Source organism: Euprymna scolopes, chromosome 36 (assembly GCF_053919585.1).
Source record: "Euprymna scolopes isolate OS-2025 chromosome 36, ASM5391958v1, whole genome shotgun sequence".
Lineage (NCBI taxonomy): Eukaryota > Metazoa > Mollusca > Cephalopoda > Sepiida > Sepiolidae > Euprymna > Euprymna scolopes.
Window position 1 is genome coordinate 72,608,387 of NC_136517.1, and position 17,543 is coordinate 72,625,929.

A 17,543-nucleotide genomic window follows, 5' to 3' on the forward strand; every position below is an offset into this window, starting at 1 on the left:
CTTTCTTGGCTAAAAGAAATATTCAGATTGTCATCGACAGCCGTACATCTAAACATCACATTAATGTAAGTATGACCCAGGTGTCGATCTTGGACCTTTGTTATTCCTGATTTTCATTAATTACCTCCCCGATGCAATTGGATCCAAGATGGGTATGTTTGCTAATAGCACCATGCTCTATTCTAGATATATGGGCAAATCGAATGCATACACATGAAAGACAATAGCTTAATCCTTAGAAAATGGCCTTAAGTCTGCAGCAGAATGGCGCTATAAATGGATCGTTGCATTTAAGGCTATCAAAGCAAAATACCTTTCCTTTAAGAATTATAAGTAAATTTATCGACCACTGATTGCCTCGGTTGATGGCATCCTTCCTGAAAGTTCAACATTCAACCTCCTTGACCTAACATTCGCAGATAACATGAATTAGAATAAGTATATAGAAGACACTGCCAAGTCTGATGCAAAGATAGGCTCCCTCTACTGGGCTAGAAAACTTCTCATACCTGCCAGTATGTTATCTCTCTACAAAGCCCCTAATCGACTATACACGAAGTACTGTTGCCAAATATGGATTGGTGCACCATGTCTCCCTCTTGGACAGAGTATAAAAAAGAAGTCACTAACCTAATAGGTCTTACACTGTCTACGAAGCTCCAGCTACTGTCACCTCACCACAATGCCGCGCTGCTATATTTGTTTTATAAGTACTTCATTAGAACGTGCTCCATAAAAACTTGCTGAATTTATGCTCCCTCAATATAAATACTCAATATAGCCCAAATATGCTCCCTCAATATAAATACTCAATATAGCCCATTTTAGACATTTTCTTGAATCAAAATTATGTAATGGATGCCCATAAAAATTGAAATAACGTTTAGTAGTTATCATATCTTGATTTAAATCTTCACAAAGGAACATAAAAGTGGAACAAAACTGTTCAAAGAATTCATGTCGTCCTAGGATTTTTCTAGTGGATTTATTATATATTCGTATATAACATAACATTTTTCAATTTTATAATTATACTTTTAAAAATATCAAATTATAACTTTCAAGACTTAAATGTTATTAAATAAAGACCAAAAACATACACTAAAATTACAAATATATGATAAATCTACTAGAAGAATCCCAGAACGATATGAATTCTTCGAACAGATTAGCACCACTTTTATGTCCCTTCATGAAGATTTAAATCAAGATAATTAATTATTTAATTAAACAAATAAGTCAAAAGCATAAAATGGCAAATAACTCATATCTGTAATCGTATAATACAAACAGAGTAACTCCCTTACAATTAATTTTTTTTTCGTATAATTTTTTTATGTGCCAATAAAGTTTAAAAACTAAAATGACTTCACTACATCCCGGACAACGTCGGGTAGGCATACTAGTGTAATAAATTATATTTGTTATTTTCAACACATGTCACATCAAAGTCACCTCAATTACACTGAAAATTTTTTTTTAAACTAATCCTCTATCAATTACGTGTTTATTATATGTTAACGCGGGGTAACTTGCAATATAAACAATCTCGACCCCGTAATGACCTTGTCACAACTTCTTCTTCTTCTTCTTCTTCTTCTTCTTCTTCTTCTTCTTATTATTATTATTATTATTATTATTATTATTAATAATAATAACAACAACAACAACACCTTGTTTGTCTATATTAATGTATTTTATATTTATTTATTAATTTTCGTTTTTCTTACGGATGTCACTTATTGTCCCTGTCTTCCAGTAGTTTCAAAAGTTTTCATTCATTGTATACAGGTCGCGTAGAATCGCTCATGGTCACTCGGTATATAGGTAATCGAGCGGCAAAACACTTATATAAATAATAAAAACAGTAATTTTTCTATTTTTCTTTCTTTCTGTCTTATATTATTGTATTTCGAGTCAGATGCATTAATAGTGTTGCGGACCAGGATATAATAATACCCTAATTCGCCACAAGAAAATAATGAAACGAACGGAATTGAAGGAGACAAAAACTCAATTGATGGATAAGATAAACGTCGTTTATTTACTATTGAAAGAATGAATGTTTTAGATATAACATGTGTTCATGTCCGCGTGGGTGTAACCATCGTTTGTTGCGGGATTGGTATTATAGAAGGAAAAAGGAAATGTGTTTTCATCTCACGTTTGAGTCACTATCATTTGTTTGCGCGTGGGAAAAGAAGTGAGTAATATAGTAGAAATGAGAATGATAGTCCATCGTGTAGACAAAGAAGAGGATAGAGGGTTGACGTCAGTTAGCAGTCAGCTAGGCGAAGGTGTTCTCAGGGACCAGTAGTAGATAGAGAGAGAAAGAGTGAGAATGTGTACGTACGGTCTATTAGCTTTTTGTCCCATATAGTAGCAAGTGGTGTGAGGTACGCGCGTGCGCGCGCATGCCGAAAAGGCACGCTGTCGGTCCTAGACCGTCCAGCTAGGAGGCTGGTCTGAAAAGAGCTGGAAACAACTTGTCTCTTGCTTTTATACTTGTTCCGGTGGTCTTTTGCGCATGTGTGGATTTCCTTTGAAAGGAAGTGACGTCGTCCATCTGTGTGCGTACGTGTGCGCGTGTGTGAGTAAATGTGTGTACGTTAGCGTGTGTGTATATACGTGAATGTGAGTGTATGTACGCGAACGTGAATATATGTACGTGTGTGGACGTGGGCGCGTATGTTTGTGTGCGCGTATGTATATGACAAGTAATATAGCTTGAAATGTGAACGTGTTTTTTTGTGAGACTAGAAAAGGCTCGCGCAATAGTAATCGGAGATACGTCATTAGTTTGACAAAGAGTGATTCGTTGTGTTTCTACTTTGTGGATGCTGAGGTATTGTCTTAAATAGTCCTAAGAAGTGCACTCCACCAGGCTTTACCTCCTCTCTTTGAAAAGGGGGTTGTTTTTGCAAAAACGAGAAAGGAGTTTTAAATGACGTTGACTATAATATTTATCGGGAACTACGGTTAGGACAACGATATTGAGGATGATCACTCTGTTATCAGCATGCTCATCATCTTGACAGTAATGGATGAAATTATCTCCACGATGGCTACAATAATATAGATTAGTGCAATATTCTAATTAGGTAATAATCAATTGATTTCACATTCAATTATGAGGAAGTGTGTGTGTGTGTGTGTTCGCGCGCACGTGTGTGTTCGCGCGCGCGCGCGCGTGTGTAAAAAGTGAAGGTAAATGAACGTCTGCAGAAAAATCTTTTCTGAAGACGCGAACGAAACTGCTATATGTTTCCTTTTGAAGATTTCTTATGTTTGAATTTTTTTTCCTTCCGTCTTTTTCAAAATCTCCACAGTATTTCATTTTTAGGTTTTGGATGATGGATGATCCCCTTAATGTGCGACCTTACTACACAACTATGTGACATTTGACCTTTAGGTTGCACATTAAGGGGATCGTCCAGAGCCTATTTTTGGCATTTTTTACAGCCATAAAATGTTTCAATCATAGTCATTTGTTTTCCTAGCAAGGAGAGACTTGATTCAAAATAGTTTTCATATGTTATATCTCGCCTCTTTGGTTTTCATATATAAAATAAATTTCACAGTCTATAAGGATTATTTGATACTGGATATATTCATAATCGTACCCTATTTCCAAAGGCCAGAGGTTTGGGGGAAATATATATATATATATATATATATATATATATATATATATATATATATATAAATATATATATATATATATATATATATATATATATATATATATATATATATATATATATATATAAAGTGTGTCAATCACTTTATTGCAGATAACTAAAATATCAATATTTCACTAAATATACGTCCTCCAAAAATTAAAATTGTATCATCAAAGTTAGTTTTTTTCCAGAAATTGTATTCAAATCCATGCGATATTCACAAAGTTACGGCATTTTATTCATTAGCAAGGAATCTATACTGTCCATTGCCTTATTGCAAATCTCTTAAAATGCCAAAATAAAAAAAAATAAAAAATAAAAAATAAAAACGATTGAAGGTTATCAAAAAGAAAAGGATAGTTGCTGGACGCAGAAGGATTGGCCATCAAAGATTTAGCCACGGAGTTAGAAAGGGATCCAAGAACCTTGGCTTCATTCGTGAACAACCCCAACACCAAATCCCAAAAAGAGGACACCAGGAGAAATCTTTCAGGTCGTTATATTCGGAAAATTTGTGGGGAAGTCAACCGAAATCCAAACAGCACTAGTGCTTTCATTTTTGCAAGAACTGGAATCGCTACAAGATCCGGGCAAACCGGATGCAATGTGTTCAATGAGATGGCAAGGAACATCAAACCTCTTCCAAGACCTCCATTGAGTAAACAACATAGGGAAAAACAAATGGCTTGGGCACAGAATTACATGAAAATGGACTTCCAACATGTCCTATTTACGGATGAGGCCCATGCTACTCTTTACGGTCCAGATAGATGGGCTTACAGAGTTCATCGCCAACAAGGAGGTAGATGCATCATGTTTTGGGCGGGAATCATTGGGGGTGTTGATTGGAGCATTTTGAGTGCTCCAACTAATGGTGTAAAGCTTACCAGCAATGCATTCACTGCCTTTTTTGGATAATCATTTGTCGCCATGGCTAGATGATTTACCATTGTCAGGTCGCTTTCAGATGATTTTTATTCATGATAATGCACCATACCATTCTGCTAGGGCGACTGCAGCACTCCTTGAATCTATGGGCTTCGTTGAAGAAACCCTCATGACCTAGCCACCGTGTTCTCCAGAAACTCCCTTTGGTCAATATTGAAAAGAGGGGTTTATGAGGGAGGAAAGCAATTTACTTCAAAGAATGCCCCGTGGAGGAAAACAGTTGATGTTACTAGAGCCATAACTTCTTTCAGATGAAACAATTGACTTCCATCGGTGGACAAAAGGTTGTTATTTCGAAAAAAATGGTGGATATGTCGATTGCCAATCTTTCATGATAAACATCCGTCTGGCTGAAACCACTGTCAATAATTTTCCCCACTCTTCATCTGTGCCTAAATCAAAACATAGATTCCATGAACAAAGCTTCTTTCTTAGAAGTGCGCGCCTGTGGAACTCTGTTCCATTTGCCTTTCCCACCAGACTAGGATGTATTCAAGTCCAACATAAACAAATTCCTGATGAACCGCCCCCTTAAGTAAGACACTTTATCAAATCTCCAATACTAACGATTACTAAGATACTATCCCATTGATTACTGTACACGCAATAATACTTATCCTCGAGTGGCTTCCGGGTCTTGATAAGTGGTGACCACCATGTAAAAAAAAAAATTGAGACTTAGCACCTAGTATGTGCTTTTGTTTAACAGAAAAATATAATAAAAAATAAAGTTTTCATAATCTGACATTGTATTTTTGCCATACAACAATATTTTATGAGATCTGCAATAAAGCGATGGACAGTGGAAATTCCTTCATAGAGAATAAAATGTCATAACTTCGTGAATATCGCATGAATTTGAATAAAAATTTTGTGAAATAACTAACCTTAAAGAAGTCCTTAAAGCGATTGATACAGTTTATATATATATATATATATATATATATATATATATATATATATATATATATATATATATATGTATATATATGGATATATCTATACTCGTAGCCAAATTAAATATTGAAATACTCACATCTTTGGTTCTATGGGGCGAAACTACATGAAAATTTGCAGGCTTTTTGAAGATTATTATACTATTCTATGGTTTAAATTTTATGACAATTAGTAAAAAAAAAACATATATTTTCAAACCAATAAAATATGTCCAAGTTTGCCTACATTTACATATATAATCTCCTGGCAGGCCAGCTTCAGTTTTGATTGAATTTTGCTTAGGATTATTTTTGCTTGGTTGTCTCCTCTGTGGCTCTGCCAGGCCACTAATATATATATATATATATATATATATATATATATATATATATATATATATAATTATTTTTTTACTATAATAATTAAATACCTACAGACACTAGTGTTTCATCCTTTCGGGATTCTTCAGTGCAGGGTGTCACAATTACTACCAGTCGAACGATTCGAACCCCGCGACACGAGACATCTCTGGCTCGATTAGCGGAGACCGTATCCATTCGGCTACCATTAATCGTGTGAAATAGCGTTGAATTTTAAACATTTTAAATTTAAATATTCATTACGTCAGACAGACAGTGATCAAGTCGTTATACGACGATCTACGCATAAGAGCTAAATTGACCGACTTTTATTCAACAGAAAGTGCTCAACTATAAGAAACGTATTTCTTAAAGGGGCTGTCATAATTATTTTTTTACTATAATAATTAAATACCTACAGACACTAGTGTTTCATCCTTTCGGGATTCTTCAGTGCAGGGTGTCACAATTACTACCAGTCGAACGATTCGAACCCCGCGACACGAGACATCTCTGGCTCGATTAGCGGAGACCGTATCCATTCGGCTACCATTAATCGTGTGAAATAGCGTTGAATTTTAAACATTTTAAATTTAAATGTTCATTACGTCAGACAGACAGTGATCAAGTCGTTATACGACGATCTACGCATAAGAGCTAAATTGACCGACTTTTATTCAACAGAAAGTGCTCAACTATAAGAAACGTATTTCTTAAAGGGGCTGTCATAATTATTTTTTTACTATAATAATTAAATACCTACAGACACTAGTGTTTCATCCTTTCGGGATTCTTCAGTGCAGGGTGTCACAATTACTACCAGTCGAACGATTCGAACCCCGCGATGTGTGTGTGTGTGTGTGTGTGTGTGTCTGGTCACGAATAGGCTCCTATATGGTTGACTATTTTAAAAAAACTGATTACATATAATGATAGAAGATGTATGGAGACACAGGAATGGGTATGTTTGATCTGGCAGAACAGTGGTTCATTAAAATTGTGGGGTGTGCGTTCGCGCCTGGTCCACAAAAAATAAAAAAAAAACGTTTACAAGTGTTTTTGATATAGATGTACATAAGAATACTTTGATAAGTATGTTTTAAATTAAATAGGGACGGTATAATAAAATTGTGGGGTCTGCATTCGCGCCTGCCCTCCATAGAATGAAAATAGGCACAAACTTTAATAAAGACTTTTCATATCTATCTGCGTAAGTATACTTTGATAATTATGTTTCAGTTTGAAGAAATATGGTATAATAAAAGTATGGGGTGTTCGTTCGCACCTGATCTCCATAGAATGAAAATATGTCACAAAGTTTAACAAGGTTTTTTAATATAGATCCACAGAATATTGTGATAAGTGTTTCAGTGTGAACAGGTATGGTATAATAAATTATGGGGTTTATCTATTTTATTTTTACTTTCATCATATTTTGCTTTGGTTTTGATACCCCCAAATTCGAAGCTATCTCTTTACAACTCTTCCTTTTCATAACCTAACATACTTTCATAAATCAGAGTCCATTTTCTGTAGGCTGTTTTTGAACCCAGCCAACGACGGGTACTTTTGTTAGTATATATATATATATATATATATATATATATATATATATATATATATATATATATAGTAGTAGTAGTAGTAAGTTATAAAATATATATGGCAATTAAGCTACACAAAATATTCCGCGTTTCATCCACGCTAGGATCCATCAGGCCATCTGGATGGCTGGCCCGAAGAGAACATCTAATCTTTTTCAACGTCCAATGTCTTTCCATGTATTCTTCGTCGACACCAAATCGCCATTCAGTCTATGATTGAAAATCAAGGAACTATCCATGTCTATAGAATATTTGCTACCGGAACAGCAGTAGAAACTCGCAATGAAGCCAGCGACCAACAGAAGATATTGTTGTTCGGAAGAAACAGCTTATCTTGTATAGAATTGTGTTTTTTTACTAGTTTCACTCGTGGGGTATTTCATTTCGATCTTCAGATAATGTCGGATCATCAGGAAAGAATACACGCCGTATCGAGGCCGCCTTCGCGACTCACTGAAATTAATAATGATATTCCTTTGCAATAATTAATATTAATACTCTTAAGAATAATAAATCTCTATTCTTCTGCAAAATATTAAAGAGTATTTAGTTCTTTGTACTGTTTTGAGTGTTCGCACAATTATTCTCATCTTGGGTGTTATTGGCACAACGTTTCGGTCGATGAAACCTACGACCTTCATCAGGTGTAAAAATTCATTTTTTTTTTTTTTTTTTAAATTTTTTTTGTCAACTAAAGAAAAGGGGTTAGATTTGCATTGCAAGAAATCAGAACTTGGGTTTGAGGTTGTGTCCATAAATTAAAAAAAGAAGTCAATTTTCAGGGATCACTAGGGTATTTTTTAAAACTTTCCTATTATTCAATTTTTAACTGAATCCTTCTGTTAATTGAGTATTTATTTCTTTAATATTAAACGAATGTCTTTTATTCATTTATTTAAACTTGAAGCAACTTAATTTTTTTTAAACAATAAATAATCTCTGTCTTCTTACTGTAAAATAATTGTTAGCTAAATATTCCTCAAATCAATAAAACAACTGTCAGTTTTTGAAACGTATTTATTTAAAACTAGCAGAACCCGTGGAAATTTTACGGTAGTTGAAAATTTTTAAAACACATTACAAATAAAATTAATTAAAAAAATTATAATAAAAAACGTATTAAAAAAATTTTTTTTAGCAAATTATTTTTTAACCTTTCAAAGCTAAAAATAATTGATTTAAAAAATTTAGATTTTTTTCAATGAAAATTCAATATACAATACATTGTTTTGTTTTTCTAAATAATTTTTTAATATAAATTATAAAGTGAATTCACTTGAACATTTTTTTAATCTTAAAAAGAATTTGTAATAAAATAAAAAAAAAACTTACAGTCTTCTCTCAACATGGCATTTTAAATTATAAAATAAAATAAAATAACTAATTTGAAACTGTAAACAAACGGTCATATTTTTTTGTTTTGAAAATTTTTGGAGAGGAAATAGTTTTAATGATTTTAACTGATAGAGAGCGACTACAAAGAGAGGTAATTCGTTTCTCATTAATTAATGTTTGCGATAATGATGGTTTTCTTGTGACACCAGACGTCGGACAAGTAAATTAATATTTAGTCGACGGGACAACATAATTTGATTTTGGAACAATTCATTTTAAAATAAGTAACACCGGATTATTTTACTATAATCACATTAGTTTAATCAACAAGCACCATCTTTGCTGATCGGGCAATCACATTTTTAATGTACGTGAAAGGTGATAATGCACACCCGAATATAAATTATATGGATAATAAATATCCCAGTATTGTCCAGAATCGGACTTTTTCTAAATATAATATCTATCTATCTATCTATCTATCTATCTATCTATCTATCTATCTATCTATCTATCGTGAATAAACATAATAAAATAATACTAGAAATTAGACCTGCAACGGGATGTCATGCATGACTGGTTCCATGCTATATGAACTGCTTGACCTTTTGGAACAGAGCGGAGAACATACTCTTCAAGAATGTGTTTAGTTATTTGGACATCTGTACTGCTCAGGCATTGATGGTTGTTGGTATATCTCTTTTAATACATATCATAGAATAGTTAAGTATTTTTATTCTCGAGAGATTCGGGGCGTTAGGTTCACCAGGTGACTGAATGCGCAAATGTAGAACGCCATCATGTAAAGATTAATGATTCTATTATTTACCGGGCGAGTCAGGTACTTGGGAGACTGATCTACCGGCCGTTTAGTGACGGGAAATAAAAGTAAGAGTTTGTATTGAAATATTTTAGTTTCCTAAAAATAGCTTACTTTTAGAAAATTTAGTTTCCTGAAAATATCTTACTTTATAAAAATGGATCGAAATTTGTACTTGATTTTTTACCTGAAACATATTTTTACATAAAAACACAAAAACGTCTTCATGCAATTTAAGAAATAAAATCAAAGATGAAGCTAATAGGTAATTTCATAAGTATATTGCTAAAAAAAAATGGTGGCGAGAGAGTGCACGAAAATTGAGAAGCGATTACCGTTAAAAAGCAAACGTCTCTAATTGTTTACACCCTTACTTTTTCCGCTTCGTTAGAATTCGTTTTCCTCCTTATTCTCAAAAACATCAATGTGCAAACTCAGAATTTTTTCCAACCAATAAAAATCGTTTCAAATTCCAAAACGGTAACACGTTCATGTAAAAGTAGTAAGCCAGTGCGAACTTAAAAAATTCATATAAAATCTGTTTTCTCCAGACTTTACCAGCCGCACCTGAAAGTTCCCAAAACCGTTGTTTAATAACACCCTTTCGTGCCATTTGAACCGAGAGAGGCAAGTCGTAAAAGAAAAAGATACGGTGACGCACGTATCAGCCTTAATCAACTCGCACACGTCTATACACGCACTAACAAGAACAGAGTAAACCAACGCACACACATACACAATGCCACGCTGCCAAATACTCACATATGTATATTACTTATACATGCATATATACACAATGAACATATTGAGCTATGCAGTCTAAGCCTTGTGACTATTTACTGAACTTTCTTTACCAAACACGTGTTTGCACTATGAACATTTAAAATAGCCTTTATGTTATATTATCCCTTGTATAAAAAATGTTTTGTTATAAAATTTCGTTTTTCTTCATATTTTTTCATTTTAAAACTGTGTTTATGTTTTAGGTAGCACTTGCTACCTGGTGACCCTTCTATTCTTTTAATGTTTCATTTATTTTCATTTTTATCTGCATGTTCCTTATATTTATCATTCATTTTATTCCTTCGCCATAACAATAACTTTTATACCCAAATTGCACTAAATGTTGATGCGGTTCTATGCACAAACCAAAGCACTATCGTCGTGCAAAATGGCCTCTTCCAAGGCAAGAGGCTACTCCACAAGAGAAAAACTTTGAATAAAAGGTCAAATCTATAGACTTTAAAAAGCCACGTTAAATTTAATTGAAAACAACGTAAATTGGAGTAAATCATATAACAGATTGAATTTTTATATTTTCTTTTTTCTTTTTTCCTTTCTAGAATCATGGTTCTACTCACAATCTTCGTTATTTTTGTTTGCATTTTCTACGCATCTCAATTCATCTGGCTCATTTTCTCAGACTGTGACCTCGCGTTACAATGGAACATGAAGTTCGGCAAACAAATGGGTAAGTTGATTTTCAACAAATAAAAAAATATTTTCTTTCCCTTAAAAAAAAAATAAATGTTATAGGATGATTGGAAACAAAATCTTGTGATTTATTCATGAATCCTATCATTTACAAAAAATGAATCCTATCATTTTAATGTAAAAATTTCATTTAAAATTCAATATGACTTTGTTTCTCAAGCCATACAGGAATCACATCAATTGATCTTCCTTCCAACTGATCTTGAGGAAAATAGCAAAAATCACTTCTCGTAGTCATCCTTCAAGTTCTCTTAAAGTTGCTGGATTCTTAGAGTAAAATTGTTCCCAAAAGAAAAAAGTTTCATGGTTTTAAATCAGGATTTCTAGCCGCCCAATCGTGTGGACCACGTCAAACTAACCATCTCCCAAGAAAGTTAATGGCTGAATGAACAGGAGTTTCTAGGAATATTAATAGATGTTATTCTCGAGCCGTTTAAGAAAACAAAGGTGAAAGGTGATGGCCATATTGAATTTTAAATTAAATCTCACATAATGCATGTTGTTCTCATATTTAGGTTTTGGTAAAAAAAAAAAATATAAATAAATAAATTAGAAGAATTTTAAATCGAGAGTGACTTTTCAATCACCCTGTAGTATCGATGGCTTTTTATATTTAAAAAAGGAGTTGTTGTTGATGATGATGATGATGATGATGATGATGATGATGATGATGATGATGATGAAAACCTACATTAAAATCAATGTGCCTTTCCGTCACCTAAAATATAGGTGTCTATATGAAGATATGCGATATTTTTCATGATATCGAAAATATTTTTTTCTTTTAATTGATAATTGTCTTAATAGAATTCAAAAAATAAGCTGTTTGAATAAAAAGGACGATCACAGTTATTTTTGGTTATGGATGGTGCATCCTACCTAATGTTAGACATAAAGAGGTTTAGGAGAAACTGAATCTGTAATTTCGAATTTCAAACAGAGTTGATTTCTGTCATTCTTTAACTTAATTTTCAAATTCCGGATGATTCCTGTGTTATTTTGTGCGACTTGTCTTTTAATTAAATAGTAATGCTTTAAATATAAAATAAAATATAATTTTTTTTTTATTTATCACTCATACGGCTTACTTATAAATCTATAATACAACGTACGGATTTAAAATACTGTATCTATAGTACAGACGAAAGAACTGAATATAGCTCTTTGAAAGCATTATTTGCATAACTATGTTTTAAACACTTTGTAATAAATTAGTGTTAGGTGTTATTGATTTCTAATTTTATTGTCCTATTTTTCTCTCTATATATATATGCAATATGTTCGTAGATACTAATTAATTAAAGTCGTTTAATAAAATGAAGGCTTGTCTTATATAAATGCTTTTGGTGTCTAATCATAGATTTTTCACTATGTAGAATCCAAATTTGCCATCATGAATTTACTCACTGGGTTCCTTGCACCAACAGAGCCGATGCCAATGCACAATGGCACCGCTGCTATGAAACTCAGCATCGGGTTCAGTATCAGCTGAATAATCATTTAATCAAGCTAAAAAATTGTTTCAGAGTCCCAAATGCTGTTTAATAAGCCTTACATACATATACATGTAGATTACATGAATCTTAAAACAAATGTTTAGTGAGACAGTCGCACCTGAATCGACAGGGTGTGCCAACGCGGGGGAGCTGAGCTAAGTGTAATGGGGATTTACATTGCTTTGCATGTAGTTACCTGGATGGTGTACAGATCGCATGGGAATTAAATAATACTGGATGAACGATTGCGCTAAGTGTAAGGAACACCTTTCTATTACAGAACCTCATTGTATCTCATACCTTAATGTGCATACATCAAGGTGGTAAAAGGATCATCCCTCGACCTCGATACGGAGAATGCACCCCATACCTTAATGTGAATACATCAAGGTGGTAAAAGGATCATCCCTCGACCTCGATACGGAGAATGCATCCCATACCTTAATGTGCATACATCAAGGTGGTAAAAGGATCATCCCTCGACCTCGATACGGAGAATGCATCCCATACCTTAATGTGCATACATGAAGGTGGTAAAAGGATAATCCCTCGACCTCGATACGGAGAATGCATCGATTCAGTGAATATATTTCAAGTAGAAATATTGTGATACCTCGAAAGCCATTAATGCTGATCCAAGTCTATCTCAATTCCGGATAGACTGGAGCAAATGTTGTCTTTGCCAAAAGAAGAAGAATGAAGAGCTCAAGTCATCTCGTGCACAACAACCACAAGAGCATGATTACTACATTATGAGTGCAACTAATATTCTCCTTTTATGCAATTAATGAGATGCTTATTTTTTTAGATCAAGGCAAACTTCTTGATGATGATGATGGTGGTGGTGGTGGTGCTTGTGGTGGTGGTGGTGGTTACAAGACAAAATATCACCAACGTTTTCGCCTAATGTTAAACAACACAGAACTGGAAAGAAGCAGAAACAGAAGATATTCGATACTACGGATATCGGCCTATATGGAGATGACGGACTAGCTATAATAAAAAAAACTCCAACAAAGTCAAGGGAGAAAACTTTAAGAAAATCATACACAAGGAAATGAAAAAATTAGGCCTAAAAGCAGACGTATCAGCTAACATAAAAATAACAAACTTCCTGGACGTTAAACTTAGATAAAAACACATATGAACCATACTTAAAAGATACCGCTACTCAAATTTACGTAAACCCTAAGTCCAATCACCCACTATCAATTATAAAACACATTCCTAACTCGATCGTAAGTAAACTCAGTAATAACTCAAGCGATGAAAATGCATTTAACAGGTCAACCAATATCTACGAAACAGCCCTAAAAAATAGTGGATACAAAAATATCGATATCAAATATAAGCAAAAAAACACCAATAACTATAATAAAATTAAAAATAGAAGAAAAAGAACTATAATTTGGTATATGGCCCCATACAATCAAATGTTAAAAACAAAACTTGGCAAGAAATTTCTAGATCTTATTGAAAAACACTTTCCCGCAACCAACCCCTTACACAAAATCTTCAATAAAAATACCTTAAAGTTATCCTACAGTTGTTGCGAAAATTTAGAGATGATAATTAAAGCACATAATAACAAAATACTAAATAAAAACAATGCAAACAACAACAAAATAAGCAATAAAAAAGTAGACACCATGACAAAAATAAAACTAACCCTAGCAGAAATAATAATAATAATAATAATAATAATAATAATAATAATAATAATAATAATAACAAACCAAACCCGGACAAAAACAACCATACTATAAATAAAAATACTAATAACGAACAAGATAAATGCAACTGTAGACACCGCACACTTTGCCCAGTTCAAAATAAATGTCTAACAAAAAGCGTAGTTTATCAGGCAACAATATTTGCGAAAGAAAACCCGAATAACAAGAAATATTACGTAGGCATGACTTCCTTAGATTTCAAAACCCGATACTATGACCACAAAAGTACATTCAACAATAAAAAAACACCACTAGCGAATAAATACTGGGAACTCAAAGAAAGCAGACATTTGCCGGTAGTCGAATGGAAAATAATAAGACAAGCTACCACGCGCAGGCATCTAGATGACCCATGTAGATTATGCCTTCATGAAAAATTTGCTATCCTGTACTTTAAAGAACACCAAAATCTATTAAACTGTAGAAGAGAAATAGCAAATAACTGTGTTCACAAAATAAAATTTATTCTAGGATAGCGATACAAAATAGTTTTAAAACTAACAAAAACAATAGAAAATAAACAAATAAATTAATTAAATAAACATGAATATACATAAACGATCACACATATATGTATGTATATATGTATATATATGTGCATATATGTATGTACACATATGTATATTTATATATAAACTAACAAAAAAAATGTCTGCATTAAACCACTAACCTAGTTTTAAAACAGATCCTTTGTTCGATAAAATGCATGCCCATTGGCTGATAGGAAGGGGCGCGGTGGATACTAGAAAGCTGATTGGCTAACTAAATCCTCAATAGAAGAGAACCATATAAAAACGATAAACAACCACAGAATTCGCGCACAAGCCTGAGGAATCCTAGAGTGGATGAAACGCCGAATATTCAGTGTAGCTTAATCGCCATATATATTTTATAAATTACTATATATATATATATATATATATATATATATATATATATATATATATATATATATATATATACGCATAGATGTATAGGAGTTCGGGGGGTCCATTTTAGACTTATCTGAAATCTAAATTACTTTCTGTTAATAAATTTTTCATAAATAAGGAGAAATATGATAAAGGCCTTTTTTCGTTTTATTGTATTGGTAGAGTGGGAAGTGAAAGTGGATTCGATCAAAGGACGTATTGATTTGTTGTGTATAGATTTGAAGAGGGCTGCATTTTTCAAAGTTAAAATGGTGATTATACCTGAACATGTGAGAGAAAATGACGTTGAGTGTGTTGATTGTTTTTACGAATCATCGCTGAATCACTTGCAGATCATCTACGCGTGAACCAGCCTCTTTCTAAAATCAACAGCGGAGTAAATATAAACGCAGGCAGCTTATCTAATTATAAGCATCACTCATGTTTTGTCCATTTAGATTCATTTCATTTCGCTGCAACTGTGGAGTTCTATTACCGCTTGTTATGTTGTTAAACAATTGTCAAAGCAGTTATTCGTTCGAACGGTTCTTTTAATGATGGTTTCTTTTGTATACATCTTTTTTTTTTTTTTAATTACATTTTCACCCCAAACAAGGCACATTGGTGTAAGGGGCTACTATCAGGGGCAACAACTACTGGGGTACTATGTAGGGATTTGGGCAGCAAGATGTCGGCTCACGTTACACTTGAACTTCTGCACGTCAAAAGAGTTGGGGAAGCAGGGACCTGGAATGGAATTCCAAAGTCTCGTGGTTCTGGGGAAGAAACTACTGAAGTAGAAAGATCTTTTACATCTAGGGATCTCTACTGTGTGGGGGTGGGATTTAGCTGCCTGTCGGGTTTGTCAAGGGTGTTTACGTCATGGGGGCACAAGTGCTTGCAGTTCATCAGAGCATTCACCATTAAAATACTTGTAGAACAGGCAGAGGGATGCGACGTTTCGTCGATGGGACAAAGGCTGAAGCTTAGATGCCAATTCAGGGCCTATCAGATTGGCGACTCTCTTTTGAACCTTGTCTAGGAGCGAGAGACTAGTAGCAGATGCACCAGCCCAAATATGACAGCAATACTCCATACATGGGCGAATGGTTGCCTTATAGAGGTACAGGATACTTTCGGGTGTTAGTAGTTTTCTAGCACGGTAGAGAGAGCCTACCTTCCTCACAGCAGTCCTAGTAATGCTTTCAATGTAATTGTTCCAACTCATGTTTCTTGTGAACGTTAGGCCTAGCAGTTTGAAAGATGTACTCTCAGATAAAGAGTCGTTGGCCATTGCTATTGGTGGTAAAGAAGGTTTTTTGTAATTATTGAAGGAAACAAGTTTAGTCTTGGCGGCATTGAACGTGACCATCCATTTTTGTCCCCATTCCACTACAGATTGGAGGTCATCCTCTAGTGTTTCTGCCATTTCTTTAGATATGTGTTCATTTGTTTTCCTGTCGTGCCTGAAAGTATGGTAGTATCACGTTGACAAGAAAGTTCTTGCGGTTTTAAACTTTTAAATTCAGATGATGATCGAAATAAGCACCATTAGAATTAACACATAAAACCAACGCAAAACAAGTGCATTTATGCCAGTAAAAAAAAAAAATTAGGTTTTTTAAGCATTTCTCATGCAGAAAGTGTTCGATATGCTTGAAAAAGTGGTAGTCGGTAGGTAAGAAGTCTGGAGAGTATGACGGATGAGGTAGAGCTTCTTAGCCGAATTTGTTCAACTTGTGCAGGGTCGGTTTAGCAATGTGCGGTCGGGCATTGTCCTGGAGGAGAATTAGGCCTTTTCTGTTGACTAATGCTGAGTGTTATTGTCGAAGTTTCTGGTGCATTTCATCCATTTGTTGACAGTACTTCTCCGCCGTAATGGTTTCGCCTTCATTCAAAAAACTGTAAGACCGGTTGCAGACTACCAAACAGTCAACATAACCTTTTGATGCAACTCTGGCTTCAGGAAGTGTCGTGAAGTTTCCGGCGTCTAACGATTGAGTTGAGTGTCGCCGGTTGTCGTAAAGAACCCAATTTTTATCACAAGTCACAACCCGGTCGAGAAACGAGTCGTTTTTGTTGTGGAAAAGAAGGGAAGATGACACTTCTTAATGGCATTTCTTTTGGTTGTCGTTTAATTCGTGATCGCTGTCAACATCCGATGGCCGACCATTACGCTCATCATCTTCAAAACTATCGTCGCCGCTACGAAATTTCTTAAACT

At 34.0% G+C, this 17,543-nt stretch overlaps 1 protein-coding gene across 2 annotated transcripts in view; it reads left to right on the forward strand.

The window, feature by feature from the left end:
- The window catches only part of LOC145260590 (dehydrogenase/reductase SDR family member 7-like), a 131,475-nt gene that overhangs the window by 59,870 nt on the left and 54,062 nt on the right, over nucleotides 1–17,543 (forward strand). For both annotated transcript variants that reach the window (XM_080118866.1, XM_080118865.1), the window contains exon 2: nucleotides 11,029–11,156. In XM_080118866.1, coding sequence (XP_079974992.1) covers nucleotides 11,033–11,156 — 124 coding nt within the window. In that variant the 5' untranslated portion in view covers nucleotides 11,029–11,032. The remainder of the gene's footprint in view (nucleotides 1–11,028; nucleotides 11,157–17,543) is intronic.